The following is a 17,143-nucleotide window of genomic DNA, read 5'->3' as shown; positions in this document are numbered from 1 at the left end:
TGCATTTCTCGTATAAGAACTCTCACTCCTATCACCACAGGAACCACTTCATCATCTTCAGTGGGGGTATGCCACGAGCAAGTTATGGGGACCGCCACTGCGTGACCATCCTTCAAGGGAAAAACTTAGTCACTTTGGACTTCACCTCTCGAGTCATAGACTTCTTTACTGTGTGCCACCTCAAGAGTGAAGATGGTATGTGGGTACCTTGTTACCTTGTTACCTTTCAATACAGCATCCTGCAGGATCCCTTTTGGGGGCCACTTTTTGCAATATAAATGCAGCTGTCGCTTACATTGACTTGGTGGACTTTGTTTTACATTTTTTTTTCTGTTCACATTGCCTTTGATTTAATCAGCCATAATAGAAAGTGACATGGTTGTTAGCTTGTAATTTTAAGACTACTTACCCTACGCTACCATGTGCTTAACTCTTGCAACGGGGTTAAACACACAGTAGAAGTAATGCTCAAGAGCTGAATGGCACTGCTTGTTCCAGGTGGAAACCATTGCTGATACAATTGGCAGCACTGCTGATGGATCAGTGTCTGTTTCTTCAGATACCTAGCAGCACTTCTACTGTGTGTTTAACCCATTTGTGTGGGTTAAACACATAGTAGTACAGGGTTGCTACTCTTAAAAATTACATTAATGAATTAAAGCAAAGGGGTTACACAATGTACAGCTTGGGAGATACAGAGCACTGCTGGTTCTGACTGGACATTGCAGTAGTCTCATGACCCAGCTGCTGATGGAGTGACTGGCATTTTTTACTTGGGACCAGTTGTGGTCTACGGCATCTGCGGTACTTTGTGTTTAGCTCCTTTGTGTGGTTAAACACATAGCATTGCAAGGTCACTAGGTTTAAAATGATATATTCTAATGAGTTAGAGCATGTATTTCTTCTGTTAAGTGTGATCAGTCCACGGGTCATCATTACTTGTGGGATATTAACTGCTCCCCTACAGGAAGTGCAAGAGGATTCACCCAGCAGAGTTGCTATATAGCTCCTCCCCTCTACGTCACCCCCAGTCATTCTCTTGAACCCAACGACTAGATAGGATGTGTGAGAGGACTATGGTGATATATTTAGTTTTTATATCTTCAATCAAAAGTTTGTTATTTTATAATAGCACCGGAGTGTGTTATTCCTTCTCTGGTAGAATTTGAAGAAGAATCTACCTGAGTTTTTCTATGATTTTAGCCGGAGTAGTTAAGATCATATTGCTGTTTCTCGGCCATCTGAGGAGAGGTAAACTTCAGACCAGGGGACAGCAGGCAGATTAATCTGCAAAGAGGTATGTAGCAGTTTATTATTTTCTGACATGGAATTGATGAGAAAATCCTGCCATACCGTTATAATGTAAACTCAGCCTTGAATGCAGTAGCTGATATCAGGCTGTCATGTATGTATATTTTACACTTCAGTTTTCTGGGAAATGGTACTTCTCTGGCTTTTAAACTGTATACATAGACTTAACCTATTTTGCAGGGACTTGCAATAGGTTTTAAATGACAATTAATTATTGATGTAAAACGTTTTTTTGCTGGCATGTAAAAACGTTTTTTTCTCTGAGGTACTGGGTGAAAAAATGTTTTGGGCACTTTTTTTCCACTTGGCAATAGTTTTGATTTAAATTAGAGCAGTTCACTGATCCCTCTCACTGTTATGTGTGTGGGGGAGGGGCCATTTTGGTGCTTTCACTACGCATCAGAAAAAACTCAGTCAGAGGTTTATTTTCTTCCTGCATGATCCGGTTCATCTCTACAGAGTTCAGGGATCTCAAAAGCCTTTTTTGAGGGAAGTAATCATTACAGCAGAGCTGTGCTGATGGTATTGACTGTGATATAAAAAACGTTTATTTGTGTATTTTTTTCTGCTGCCTGGGTTAGTTATCATTTGCTGAGGGGAACAATCCTTTGCTAAAACTGTATATTTTGACAAAGATTGATGCTATAACTTAATTATTTTATCTGTTATAATATTTTTCTGTGCTTCTTAAAGGCACAGTTCGTTTTCATATTATTTGTAAATTACTTTGAAAAGTATTTCCAAGTTGCTGTTTATTTGCTAGTGTGTTAAACATGTCTGATTCAGAGGAATATCTCTGTGCTATATGTGTTAATGCCAAAGTGGAGCCCAATAGAAATTTATGTACTAAATGTATTGATGCTACTTTAAAAAATAGTCAATCTGTACAAATTGAACATATTTCACCAAACAACGAGGGGAGAGTTATGCCGACTAACTCGCCTCACGTGTCAGTACCTGCATCTCCCGCTCAGGAGGTGCGTGATATTGTAGCGCCGAGTGCATCTGGGCGGCCATTACAAATCACATTACAAGATATGACTACTGTTATGACTGAAGTTTTGGCTAAACTACCAGAACTAAGAGGTAAACGTGATCACTCTGGGATGAGAACAGAGTGCGCTGATAATGCAAGGGCCATGTCTGATACTGCGTCACAGTTTGCAGAACGTGAAGACGGAGAGCTTCATTCTGTGGGTGACGGTTCTGATCCAAATAAACTGGACTCAGACATTTCAAATTTTAAATTTAAGCTTGAGAACCTCCGTGTGTTACTAGGGGAGGTATTAGCGGCTCTGAATGATTGTAACACAGTTGCAATCCCAGAAAAAATGTGTAGGTTGGATAAATATTTTGCGGTACCGACGAGTACTGACGTTTTTCCTATACCCAAGAGACTTACTGACATTGTTACTAAGGAGTGGGATAGACCCGGTGTGCCTTTCTCACCCCCTCCTATATTCAGAAAAATGTTTCCAATAGACGCCGCCACACGGGACTTATGGCAAACGGTCCCTAAGGTGGAGGGAGCAGTTTCTACTTTAGCTAAGCGTACCACTATCCCAGTGGAGGATAGCTGTGCTTTTTCAGATCCAATGGATAAAAAATTAGAGGGTTACCTTAAGAAAATGTTTGTTCAACAAGGGTTTATATTGCAACCTCTTGCATGTATTGCGCCTGTCACGGCTGCAGCAGCATTTTGGTTTGAGTCTCTGGAAGAGACACTTCAATCATCCACACTAGATGACATCACACACAAACTTAAATTCCTTAAGTTAGCTAATTCATTTATTTCAGATGCCGTAGTACATTTAACTAAACTTGCGGCTAAAAATTCAGGATTTGCCATTCAGGCACGCAGAGCTCTGTGGCTAAAATCCTGGTCAGCTGATGTTATGTCTAAATCTAAATTGCTTAATATTCCTTTCAAAGGGCAGACCTTATTCGGGCCCGGCTTGAAAGAGATTATTGATGACATTACAGGAGGTAAAGGTCATGCCCTGCCTCAGGACAAGGCCAAAGCCAAGGCTAGACAGTCCAATTTTCATTCCTTTCGTAATTTCAAAGCAGGAGCAGCATCAACTTCCTCTGCACCAAAACAGGAAGGAGCTGTTGCTCGCTACAGACAAGGCTGGAAACCTAACCAGTCCTGGAACAGGGGCAAACAGGCCAGAAAACCTGCTGCTGCCCCTAAGACAGCATGAATTGAGGGCCCCCGATCCGGGACCGGATCTAGTGGGGGGCAGACTTTCCCTCTTCGCCCAGACTTGGGCAAGAGATGTTCAGGATCCCTGGGCGTTAGAGATCATATCTCAGGGATACCTTCTGCACTTCAAATCCTCTCCCCCAAGAGGGAGATTTCATCTGTCAAGGTTGTCAACAAACCTAACAAAGAAGGAAGCGTTTCTACGCTGCGTACAAGATCTTTTATTAATGGGAGTGATCCATCCAGTTCCGCGGTTGGAACAAGGACAAGGGTTTTACTCAAATCTGTTTGTAGTTCCCAAAAAAGAGGGAACCTTCAGGCCAATCTTGGATTTAAAGATCCTAAACAAATTCCTAAGATTTCCATCGTTCAAGATGGAAACTATTCGAACAATTTTGACCATGATCCAAGAGGGTCAGTACTTGACCACAGTGGATTTAAAGGATGCTTACCTTCACATACCGATTCACAGAAGTCATTACCGGTATCTAAGGTTTGCCTTTTTAGACAGGCATTACCAGTTTGTAGCTCTTCCATTCGGACTGGCTACGGCTCCAAGAATCTTCACAAAGGTTCTGGGCACTCTTCTGGCGGTACTAAGACCGCGAGGAATTTCAGTAACTCCGTACTTCTAAATGCATGCCGTGTCCTTCATTCCATTCAAGAGACCAGAAATTCTCTTCTATGGTGGCTTTATCGGCCACATCTGTCCAGGGGAATGCCATTCAGCAGGCCAGACTGGTCAATTGTAACAACAGACGCCAGCCTACTAGGTTGGGGCGCTGTCTGGAATTCTCTGAAGGCTCAGGGACTATGGAATCAGGAGGAGAGTCTTCTTCCAATAAACATTCTGGAATTGAGAGCAGTCCTCAATGCTCTTCTGGCTTGGCCCCAGTTAGCAACTCGGGGGTTCATCAGGTTCCAGTCGGACAACATCACGACTGTAGCTTATATCAACCATCAGGGAGGGACAAGAAGCTCCCTAGCAATGATGGAAGTATCGAAGATAATTCGCTGGGCAGAGTCTCACTCTTGCCACCTGTCTGCAATCCACATCCCGGGAGTGGAGAACTGGGAGGCGGATTTCTTAAGTCGTCAGACTTTTCATCCGGGGGAGTGGGAACTTCATCCAGAGGTCTTTGCCCAAATACTTCGACGTTGGGGCAAACCAGAGATAGATCTCATGGCGTCTCGACAGAACGCCAAGCTTCCGCGCTACGGGTCCAGATCCAGGGATCCGGGAGCGGTCCTGATAGATGCCTTGACAGCACCATGGACCTTCAGGATGGCTTATGTGTTTCCACCTTTCCCGACGCTTCCTCGATTGATTGCCAGAATCAAACAGGAGAAAGCATCAGTGATTCTAATAGTGCCTGCATGGCCACGCAGGACTTGGTATACAGATCTGGTGGACATGTCATTCTGTCCACCTTGGTCGTTACCTCTGAAACAGGACCTTCTGATTCAGGGTCCTTTCAAACATCAAAATCTAACTTCTCTGAAGCTGACTGCTTGGAAATTGAACGCTTGATCTTATCAAAGCGTGGTTTTTCTGAGTCAGTTATTGATACCTTAATACAGGCTAGGAAGCCTGTTACCAGAAAGATTTACCATAAAATATGGCGTAAATACCTATATTGGTGCGAATCCAAAGGTTACTCTTGGAGTAAGGTTAGGATTCCTAGGATATTGTCTTTTCTACAAGAAGGTTTAGAAAAGGGGTTATCCGCTAGTTCCTTAAAGGGACAGATCTCAGCTCTGTCCATTCTGTTACACAAGCGTCTGTCAGAAGTTCCAGACGTTCAGGCTTTTTGTCAGGCTTTGGCCAGGATTAAACCTGTGTTTAAAGCTGTGGCTCCACCATGGAGTTTAAACCTTGTTCTTAACGTTTTACAGGGTGTTCCGTTTGAACCCCTTCATTCCATTGATATAAAGTTGTTATCTTGGAAAGTTCTATTTTTAATGGCTATTTCCTCGGCTCGAAGAGTCTCTGAGTTATCAGCCTTACATTGTGATTCTCCTTATTTGATTTTTCACTCGGATAAGGTAGTTCTGCGTACTAAGCCTGGGTTCTTACCTAAGGTAGTCACTAACAGGAATATCAATCAGGAGATTGTTGTTCCATCCCTGTGCCCAAATCCTTCTTCGAGGAAAGAACGTCTTTTGCACAATCTGGATGTAGTTCGTGCCCTTAAATTTTATTTACAGGCAACTAAAGATTTTCGACAAACGTCTTCCCTGTTTGTCGTTTACTCTGGTCAGAGGAGAGGTCAAAAAGCTTCTGCTACCTCTCTCTCTTTTTGGCTTCGTAGCATAATTCGTTTAGCTTATGAGACTGCTGGACAGCAGCCTCCTGAAAGAATTACAGCTCATTCCACTAGAGCTGTGGCTTCCACTTGGGCCTTTAAGAATGAGGCCTCTGTTGAACAGATTTGCAAGGCTGCAACTTGGTCTTCGCTTCATACTTTTTCCAAATTTTACAAATTTGACACTTTTGCTTCCTCGGAGGCTATTTTTGGGAGAAAGGTTCTTCAGGCAGTGGTTCCTTCTGTATAAAGAGCCTGCCTATCCCTCCCGTCATCCGTGTACTTTTGCTTTGGTATTGGTATCCCACAAGTAATGATGACCCGTGGACTGATCACACTTAACAGAAGAAAACATAATTTATGCTTACCTGATAAATTCCTTTCTTCTGTAGTGTGATCAGTCCACGGCCCGCCCTGTTTTTTAAGGCAGGTAAATATTTTTTAAATTATACTTCAGTCACCACTACACCCTTGGCTTCTCCTTTCTCGTTGGTCCTTGGTCGAATGACTGGAGGTGACGTAGAGGGGAGGAGCTATATAGCAACTCTGCTGGGTGAATCCTCTTGCACTTCCTGTAGGGGAGCAGTTAATATCCCACAAGTAATGATGACCCGTGGACTGATCACACTACAGAAGAAAGGAATTTATCAGGTAAGCATAAATTATGTTTTTTTTAATACTGCTATAATGGCCCTTTAAGAATAAGAGTTTTCAAGGGAAATATGTCCAGATAAAAAAATAATCTGTATTCATAGAATATTCCATTGGTGTCCAACATTTTCTCTTAATCGTACATAAGGCTTATTTCTCCAACATAGGTGTGTCCGGTCCACGGCGTCATCCTTACTTGTGGGATATTCTCTTCCCCAACAGGAAATGGCAAAGAGCCCAGCAAAGCTGGTCACATGATCCCTCCTAGGCTCCGCCTACCCCAGTCATTCTCTTTGCCGTTGTACAGGCAACATCTCCACGGAGATGGCTTAGAGTTTTTTAGTGTTTAACTGTAGTTTTTATTATTCAATCAAGAGTTTGTTATTTTGAAATAGTGCTGGTATGTACTATTTACTCAGAAACAGAAAAGAGATGAAGATTTCTGTTTGTATGAGGAAAATGATTTTAGCAACAGTCACTAAAATCCATGGCTGTTCCACACAGGACTGTTGAGAGCAATTAACTTCAGTTGGGGGAACAGTGAGCAGTCTCTTGCTGCTTGAGGTATGACACATTCTAACAAGACGATGTAATGCTGGAAGCTGTCATTTTCCCTATGGGATCCGGTAAGCCATGTTTATTACGATCGTAAATAAGGGCTTCACAAGGGCTTATTAAGACTGTAGACTTTTTCTGGGCTAAATCGATTCATTATTAACACATATTTAGCCTTGAGGAATCATTTTATTTGGGTATTTTGATATAATAATATCGGCAGGCACTGTTTTAGACACCTTATTCTTTAGGGGCTTTCCCAAAGCATAGGCAGAGCCTCATTTTCGCGCCGGTGTTGCGCACTTGTTTTTGAGAGGCATGGCATGCAGTCGCATGTGAGAGGAGCTCTGATACTTAGAAAAGACTTTCTGAAGGCGTCATTTGGTATCGTATTCCCCTTTGGGCTTGGTTGGGTCTCAGCAAAGCAGATACCAGGGACTGTAAAGGGGTTAAAGTTCAAAACGGCTCCGGTTCCGTTATTTTAAGGGTTAAAGCTTCCAAATTTGGTGTGCAATACTTTTAAGGCTTTAAGACACTGTGGTGAAAATTTGGTGAATTTTGAACAATTCCTTCATGTTTTTTCGCAATAAAGGAAAAGAGTTCTCTATCTCCGTCAACAAGGGTTCCCTTCTTGGGAACAATAATAGACTCCTTAGAAATGAGGATATTTCTGACAGAGGCCAGAAAGACAAAACTTCTAGACTCTTGTCGGATACTTCATTCCGTTCCTCTTCCTTCCATAGCTCAGTGCATGGAAGTGATCGGGTTGATGGTAGCGGCAATGGACATAGTTCCTTTTGCGCGCATTCATCTAAGACCATTACAACTGTGCATGCTCAGTCAGTGGAATGGGGATTATACAGACTTGTCTCCGAAGATACAAGTAAATCAGAGGACCAGAGACTCACTCCGTTGGTGGCTGTCCCTGGACAACCTGTCACAAGGGATGACATTCCGCAGACCAGAGTGGGTCATTGTCACGACCGACGCCAGTCTGATGGGCTGGGGCGCGGTCTGGGGATCCCTGAAAGCTCAGGGTCTTTGGTCTCGGGAAGAATCTCTTCTACCGATAAATATTCTGGAACTGAGAGCGATATTCAATGCTCTCAAGGCTTGGCCTCAGCTAGCGAGGGCCAAGTTCATACGGTTTCAATCAGACAACATGACAACTGTTGCGTACATCAACCATCAGGGGGGAACAAGGAGTTCCCTAGCGATGGAAGAAGTGACCAAAATCATTCTATGGGCGGAGTCTCACTCCTGCCACCTGTCTGCTATCCACATCCCAGGAGTGGAAAATTGGGAAGCGGATTTTCTGAGTCGTCAGACATTGCATCCGGGGGAGTGGGAACTCCATCCGGAAATCTTTGCCCAAGTCACTCAGCTGTGGGGCATTCCAGACATGGATCTGATGGCCTCTCGTCAGAACTTCAAAGTTCCTTGCTACGGGTCCAGATCCAGGGATCCCAAGGCGGCTCTAGTGGATGCACTAGTAGCACCTTGGACCTTCAAACTAGCTTATGTGTTCCCGCCGTTTCCTCTCATCCCCAGGCTGGTAGCCAGGATCAATCAGGAGAGGGCGTCGGTGACCTTGATAGCTCCTGCGTGGCCACGCAGGACTTGGTATGCAGATCTGGTGAATATGTCATCGGCTCCACCTTGGAAGCTACCTTTGAGACGAGACCTTCTTGTTCAGGGTCCGTTCGAACATCCGAACCTGGTTTCACTCCAGCTGACTGCTTGGAGATTGAACGCTTGATCTTATCGAAGCGAGGGTTCTCAGATTCTGTTATCGATACTCTTGTTCAGGCCAGAAAGCCTGTAACTAGAAAGATTTACCACAAAATTTGGAAAAAATATATCTGTTGGTGTGAATCTAAAGGATTCCCTTGGGACAAGGTTAAGATTCCTAAGATTCTATCCTTCCTTCAAGAAGGATTGGAAAAAGGATTATCTGCAAGTTCCCTGAAGGGACAGATTTCTGCCTTGTCTGTGTTACTTCACAAAAAGCTGGCAGCTGTGCCAGATGTTCAAGCCTTTGTTCAGGCTCTGGTTAGAATTAAGCCTGTTTACAAACCTTTGACTCCTCCTTGGAGTCTCAATTTAGTTCTTTCAGTTCTTCAGGGGGTTCCGTTTGAACCCTTACATTCCGTTGATATTAAGTTATTATCTTGGAAAGTTTTGTTTTTAGTTGCAATTTCTTCTGCTAGAAGAGTTTCAGAATTATCTGCTCTGCAGTGTTCTCCTCCTTATCTGGTGTTCCATGCAGATAAGGTGGTTTTACGTACTAAACCTGGTTTTCTTCCAAAAGTTGTTTCTAACAAAAACATTAACCAGGAGATTATCGTACCTTCTCTGTGTCCGAAACCAGTTTCAAAGAAGGAACGTTTGTTGCACAATTTGGATGTTGTTCGCGCTCTAAAATTCTATTTAGATGCTACAAAGGATTTTAGACAAACATCTTCCTTGTTTGTTGTTTATTCCGGTAAAAGGAGAGGTCAAAAAGCAACTTCTACCTCTCTCTCTTTTTGGATTAAAAGCATCATCAGATTGGCTTACGAGACTGCCGGACGGCAGCCTCCCGAAAGAATCACAGCTCATTCCACTAGGGCTGTGGCTTCCACATGGGCCTTCAAGAACGAGGCTTCTGTTGATCAGATATGTAGGGCAGCGACTTGGTCTTCACTGCACACTTTTACCAAATTTTACAAGTTTGATACTTTTGCTTCTTCTGAGGCTATTTTTGGGAGAAAGGTTTTGCAAACCGTGGTGCCTTCCATTTAGGTGACCTGATTTGCTCCCTCCCTTCATCCTTGTCCTAAAGCTTTGGTATTGGTTCCCACAAGTAAGGATGACGCCGTGGACCGGACACACCTATGTTGGAGAAAACAGAATTTATGTTTACCTGATAAATTACTTTCTCCAACGGTGTGTCCGGTCCACGGCCCGCCCTGGTTTTTTTAATCAGGTCTGATAATTTATTTTCTTTAACTACAGTCACCACGGTACCATATGGTTTCTCCTATGCAAATATTCCTCCTTAACGTCGGTCGAATGACTGGGGTAGGCGGAGCCTAGGAGGGATCATGTGACCAGCTTTGCTGGGCTCTTTGCCATTTCCTGTTGGGGAAGAGAATATCCCACAAGTAAGGATGACGCCGTGGACCGGACACACCGTTGGAGAAAGTAATTTATCAGGTAAACATAAATTCTGTTTTATTACTTTTGAGGGCCGGTGGGTGGATTTCATGATTAAGAGACGGTGGAAATTGGTCTTCTCTGTTCGCCCCTTTATGGCTGTAGTTGGTGCAAGTGAAAGGGCAAATTGTTCCATCCTGACACTCAAGAGGAGGTTGAAGCATATAATAATCCGAATGACTGTGTTCATTATTACCCAGCTATTCTTCTGTCATGTACCCTGCTCCAAACATTTTTTACTATACTAAAATGTACTACTTGCTTTATTATATATATTCTGTTTTCTTTTGTTAAAATCTAAAGAGTAAGTGGCTTTTCTATACCCCTACCCCTCTAACTAAATTAATTAAAATGTACTGATGTACAGAGTGCCAGTGTGTTAATGTCACTGGCCTTGGCAGCAAGCACTCCGTATACACAACAAGCACTGTGCGCTTGGGCAAATGTGTGCTTGTGGGTTATGCCCATATTGGGAACATACTGCCTGCAACATAAACAGGCTTCTTGGGAGGGGCACAATTTATTTAAATAAGCATAGTACCAAATGCTCTAGAATACATTTGTAGGGTTGCGATCTCGGCCATGTTTTACTGGACACTTATGAGTTATGCATGCTGTAGGGTGGGCAGGGAGGAACATGTATTGTGCTTTTTATCAGCATTGTTCATGTGATGTCCAGAGGCTCAATACATGTTCCCCCTGGTTACCCTGCAGCATGTGTAACTCATAAGTGGCTGGGAAAACATGGCCGAGGTGGCAACCCTATACAGATGAGGGTTTTTTTTTTTTTTTTTTTTGTTTTTTAGTCAAATGAAAAGCAATAAACCATCATACAGCACACTTGCAGATCTCTCTACAGAAAACCATAGCAAACTGTGTTTACACTGGAGCAGGGACTTCTGGGTATTGATATGCATCTAAAACTGATGCAGGAAGCAAAAACATGGGTCACTGAAGTTTTTGAACTCTAATATCTAAGCAAAACTGATAAATGCTTGCGTATCTGCTTGCCGCATTGCTGTACGCTGAAACAAATACTTTTTTTTTAAAGTTTATAAAGTAAGCGCATACAATTGTCTGTGTAACATATATTCATTCATAATCAACTTTAATTACAAAAATGAGTTTCTTGTCCCTTTCTTCAGGGTCTGACAATCCAACAGCACTTATAGTTTTAGTGGAGGAGGAGTTGGTGGTGATTGATCTTCAGAGTCCTGGCTGGCCCACCATCCCGTCCCCGTATTTAGCTCCCCTTCATTCATCTGCCATTACCTGCTCTTATCATATCTCTAATGTGACACTCAAGCTCTGGGAGAGAATAATCAGTGCTGGAGAACAGCAAAATCCTCAGCTGTCTTCCATGGTAAGAAAAATGAGATGTTCCTTATATTTTTAGTTAGGTTAACACGCTGCCTTTCTAACCCAGCTTATGTATTATACAATGTATCCTAAATGAACGTTGGTCAGAGCCTGACATCTTCGAGGCGGAACAAAATTTTAAATAAATAATTATATATATATATATATTTTTTTTAATATTCAGAGTTGGCCAATAAATGGAGGTGTAAGTTTAGCAGAGGAACCAACACAAAGAGGACTTCTCCTTACAGGGTAAGTGTGTGGGCATCTGTATTTTTCATTAATACTAATCTTGTAACAGGTTTCCTACAATGCTTAATGCTATAAAGGGAAGCGTTCTGCATTTTATTAACCCAGATGCGTGTATCTTGATTCACCCTAGTAGCACTAACCTACAAAACTGGTCAGAAAATTCATAACCACCTTTAAATGATGCCTTGAGGCTTTAAAAATGGTCGTCTTGTCGAAATCACAATGTATTTGTGCAGTTATCTCCCCCCCCCCCCTTTTTTTTTTTTTTTTTTTTTTTTTTTTTTTAAATATATTTACAGCTGTTTAGCTGTTGTTTGTGTATGTGGGCGGGCTTTATATATCAGTGTAACCTCTGTACTGTAGCATCTGTTGTCTATGAGTATTGGAAAGGCAAATGCTTGTATTGAACTCTTGTGTGTACATCTGTATTATAAAAATGTTTCCATGCAAAACCGAGCATTTGAATTTTGACTTCACTGTCCCCTTTTCATTTTCCGATTTCTAGTAAGAGAAATGAAACCAGGAGTTTCTGCTTTTTTGTATTTTTAGTGAACATGAAATGGGACATGACTATACTTGTGTGTGCATTTTTTTTATTTTTTAGGGGGTTTGACTCTAAAGGTGATTTACATTTGACCAGTTTGCGCAGAAACAGAAGTTACACAACATTTAATAATCTTATTGTTTATAAAGAAAACAACTCCTAAACAGATTTGTAAAGACAAATATACAATATAATTTTATTATATTTAAACATTTTAAAAGGACATAACTGAAATGATAGGTTCATCTTTTAAAAAGACATTTGAGCACAAGTAGTATAATGCGTATGTGTTTAATTTGTGTATAGATCCTACATCCTGCCCTTTGTCACAAAAAATATGCATTCTTGTTTTTATGGAACTGGAAAAAAGCCCTTTTTTAACAAAAATAAATGAATTAAAAGTGTGTGTATAAAACAAAAATTCATCTGGTGCAATAAGAAATGGTTTTTATTGTATTCAATTACTTTGTGAATCTGTTTTATAGTATTATTTTGGACCAGATTCCTTAATTATGTTTTAAATCCCTGTAGTAATATGGATGAGTAATGTCAATCTGTAGATGGAGTAATGAGCCGCGCCCTACTTGGGTTTTTGTTTTTGTTTTGGCAGCTGCATTTAAAAAAAATGGCAAAAATTGAGATCCTGGCAAAACAAGCCGATAAGGAAGTGTGGGACTGGGACTCCGATCTGCTCCAGATGTGTAGGGGAGAGGCAATACCTTACAATGAATAGTATTATTGCATACAGTGTCTAGATAGAACATCCTATATAATGCATAAATATAGGCTGAGGTTTACGTAATGCCAATTGTGTTTTTCACATGCACCCTAGAGAGGCCAAAATTCTCTAACCTGTAGATGGTTTAGGAAATTTGCAGCATTGTGAAAATCTGTTAGATTTTGCTTTTTGGCCTGTCTAGGGACCGTGGAAGAAAGTACAAAAGCAAACTGTTTAGAGTGCTATTCATGTGTAGTCTGTAGCTAGGTCTCACAAACTGCAGCATACATAGTATGCCCTACAGCCTTACTGTGGAGTGCTGAACAAGTGCAAATTTTCTAAATATATGTTACATCAAAACCGGGAAAAGTAATTGATATAAATTGCAATGTTTTATTTTCCATAAACCTTTTATGGGAGAATTAAATTGAGTTACCCCCTTTAGTGACAAGGATATTGTCGGACGTGTCCTTCACTTTAAATCGCCTGGTCCTTAGGTTTCCTTTGCACCATCGTGATTGCTGGTTACCAAGCAGTTCCATTTGGTGTTGCATGTCATCACATTCATCATAATCGGTGACGATGTACAGGGATCTCTTATGAAACCCAGATATTGTCACCAATATATAATAGAGGAACATGCATCTACTCATTTGAAAGAGGAGAGCCTTCCCTTCTGCAGGGCGAGGGTTAGGCATGGAGATAACCATGCAGCACACTACAGTGGAGAGATTTTGGAGACAGGGGGGGGAGCCTTGATTCACCTCTTATATCCCCTCTGGTACCAAATAGTAAAACCTCATTTGAAATGGGACTCTTGTGCCAATCTAGCTGCTAGGTGATGCGCATAATGATGGTAAATATCTCACAGCATTGGTTGTTTTTATAGGGGTTCTGTGACACCAAAAAAACAAAATGTATACCTACCGGATAAATTTCTTTCTTTCCGTATATGGGGAGTCCAAGGCTTGAGTAATTACTGTTGTGAATATCACTCCTGGCCAGCAGGAGGAGGCAAACCAAAGAGTACCACAGTTAAACTGCCAAGTATCACTCTCTTTACCCACAACCCCCAGTCATTCGACCAAAGGGAAATGGAGAAAAAGGAGTAACACAAGGTGTAGAGTTGCCTGAGGTTATAGTCAAAAGAACGGTCTTAAAATAAAGGGTGGGGCCGTGGACTCACCATATCCAGAAATAAATTTATCGGGTAAGCAAAAATATTGTTTTTCTTTCCTAAGATATGGTGAGTCCACGGCTTAAGTAATTACTTTTGGGAACCAATACCCAAGCTAGAGGACACGGATAAATAGGTAGGGACAAGACAGGCAGTCCTAAACAGAAGGCACCACAGCTTGAAGAACCCTTCTCAAAAGCCGAGGCAAATTTTGAAAACGTATGTAGAGAGAACCAAGTTGCAGCCTTGCAAATTTGTTCCACAGAAGCTTCATTTTTGAAAGCCAAGGAAGAGGAAACGGCTCTTGTGGAATGAGACGTAATTCTCCCAGGAGGCTGCTGTCCAGCAGTCTCGTAAGCCAAATGAATTATACTTCCTAACCAAAAATAAAGAGTAGTAGCAGTAGCTTTCTCACCCTTACGTTTCCCAGAGAAACAGACAAAGAGGGCAGAGGACTGGCGAAAATCCTTAGTCGCCTGTAAGTAGAATTTTTCAGAGCATGTACAACATCCAAATTGTGTAACTAACGTTCTTTGGAAGAAGGATTAGGACACAGAGCGGGAGCAACAATTTCTTTATTGATATTTCTATTAGGTTTCCTTCCTAAGGTTGTTTCTAACTTAGTACGAAGATCCGCCTTATTGTAATGAAATATAAGATAAGGGGAATCGCACTGCAGAGCTGAAAGTTCCGAGACTCTTCGAGCAGAAGAGATAGCAACAAGAAACAAAACCTTCCAAGATAACAACTTAATGTCTATGGAATGCAACGGCTCAAACGGAGCCAGCTGTAAAACTTTAAGAACAAGGTTAAGGCTCCAAGGAGGAGCAACAGATTTAGACAGGCCTGATTTTGACCAAGGCCTGACAAAAAGATTGCACATCTGCCAAACGTTTATGTAGTAAAACGGATAAAGCAGAAATCTGACCCTTCAGGGTACTTACTGACTGACAATCCTTTCTCCAGGCCTTCCTGAAGAAAAAATAAAATTCTAGGAATTCTAATTCTACTCCAAGAGTAGCCCTTGGATTCACACCCAAAAAAATATTTACGCCATATCTTATGGTAAATCTTTCTAGTAACAGGCTTGCAAGTCTGAATCATGGTCTCAATGACTGACTCGGAAAAACCACGCTTAGACAGAATAAGGCGTTCAATCTCCAAGCAGTCAGCTTCAGAGAAACAAGATTTGGATGAAGGAAGGGACCCTGAATCAGGAGGTCCTTCCTCAGAGGCAGTCTTCACGGTGGGAGAGATGACATCTCCACTAGGTCTGCATACCAGATCCTGCGAGGCCACGCAGGGGCTATTAGAATCACAGGCGCCCTCTCCTGTTTGATACGAGCAATGACTCGTGGAAGGAGAGCAAATGGAGGAAACGGGTATGCCAACCTGAAAACCCAACGAACGGCCAGAGCATCTATCAGAACGGCCTGCAGATCTCTTGACCTTAAACCGTACTTTGGAAGCTTGGCGTTCTGACGGACGCCATCAGATCTAACAAGTTGGAGCCACGGCGTGCAGCTGCACCAAACCGGAACCAGTAAAGGAAATCCAATCAGAGGCAAAAGAAAACTGAGTGTCGTAGCAACGGGAGATCAGCCCGATATTAGACAACTGGAACAAAAAGGATGCAGGCACTACTCGGTGTAGGTAAAAAATAAATAAATAAATAAAAAGGCTTTATTGTGCTTATCCATGAAAATACAAAAAAAGCAGACAATACAAAAAACGAATACATTCAGGTGCAAGGCAGACACACAGACTAACAAGAGGGATAGACTTCCTGACGCGTTTTGCGTCCCCTAGTGGAGCTTAATCTTAGGCTTTTGCACCTGAAGGTATTCGTTTTTTTGTATTGTCTGCTTTTTTGTATTTTCATGGAAAAGCACAATAAAGCCTTTTTTGCTTTTTTATCTGCACCGAGTAGTGCCTGCATCCTTTTTGTTCCAGCCATCAGATCTAACTCCGGCACCCCATTTGAGGACTAAGCTGGAAAACGCGTTCAGATAGAGTTCTAACTCCCCAGGATGAAAAGTCTGTCTGCTCAGAAAATCCGCTACCCAGTTGTCTACACCTGGAATGTGGATGGCAGATATTCAGCAATTGTGGGTCTCTGCCCACTGAAGAATCCGAGTAACCCCCTTCATGGCTAAGGAACTCTGAGTTCATCCCTGTTGATTGATGTAAGCCACATAGGTTATGTTTTCTGACTGGAACCTGATAAACTGGGCTGAGGACAACTGAGGCCAAGCCAATAGAGCATTGAAAATCACCCTCAACTCCAAGATGTTGATGGGGAAGAGCAGACTCCTCCCGAGTCCAAAGGCCCTGAACTTTTAACGAGTTCCAGACTGCTGCCCAGCAGGCTGGCGTCCGTGGTCCCGATTACCCAGGAAGGTCTCCGAAAGCATGTGCCCTGAGACAGATGTTCCTGAGAAATCCACCACGGGAGAGAGTCCCTCGACAACTGATCTAACTCTGTTCTCTGAGATAGATCCGCATGGTCACCATTTCATTGTCTGAGCATGCACAACTGGAGAGCTCTCAAATGGAATCGAGCAAACGGAATGATGTCCATGGAAGCCACCATCAGACAGATTACCTCCATACATTGAGCCACTGAAGGATGAGCAGTAGCCTGAAGAGAGGCAAGAGGAAATGATTTGGTTTTTCCTGACCTTTCCTGTACTCTTGTAGCAGGGGCAAGGGAGCTTTTTTCCAGATTCACATTCCATCCGTGGGAACGAAGAAAATACATTATCTCTGTGTGAGATTTTGCTTGTTGAAAAGCTCGCGCCTGAACCAATATGTTGTCCAGGTAGGGTGCCACAGCAATTCCACAAGAATGGATCACTGCCAAAAG

The 17,143-nt window shown here is 42.3% G+C and overlaps 1 protein-coding gene across 1 annotated transcript in view; it reads left to right on the top strand.

Moving 5' to 3' along the window:
• The window catches only part of LLGL1 (LLGL scribble cell polarity complex component 1), a 243,677-nt gene that overhangs the window by 127,381 nt on the left and 99,153 nt on the right, over positions 1–17,143 (top strand). The window contains exons 9-11 of the mRNA XM_053694694.1: positions 41–195; positions 11,373–11,590; positions 11,771–11,838. Of these exons, the coding sequence (XP_053550669.1) occupies positions 41–195; positions 11,373–11,590; positions 11,771–11,838 (441 nt within the window). The remainder of the gene's footprint in view (positions 1–40; positions 196–11,372; positions 11,591–11,770; positions 11,839–17,143) is intronic.

The sequence above is a fragment of the Bombina bombina genome, chromosome 11 (genome assembly GCF_027579735.1).
Source record: "Bombina bombina isolate aBomBom1 chromosome 11, aBomBom1.pri, whole genome shotgun sequence".
Lineage (NCBI taxonomy): Eukaryota > Metazoa > Chordata > Amphibia > Anura > Bombinatoridae > Bombina > Bombina bombina.
The sequence above is the reverse complement of the archived record's forward strand: the minus strand, read 5'-3'. Positions and strand labels throughout refer to the sequence as shown.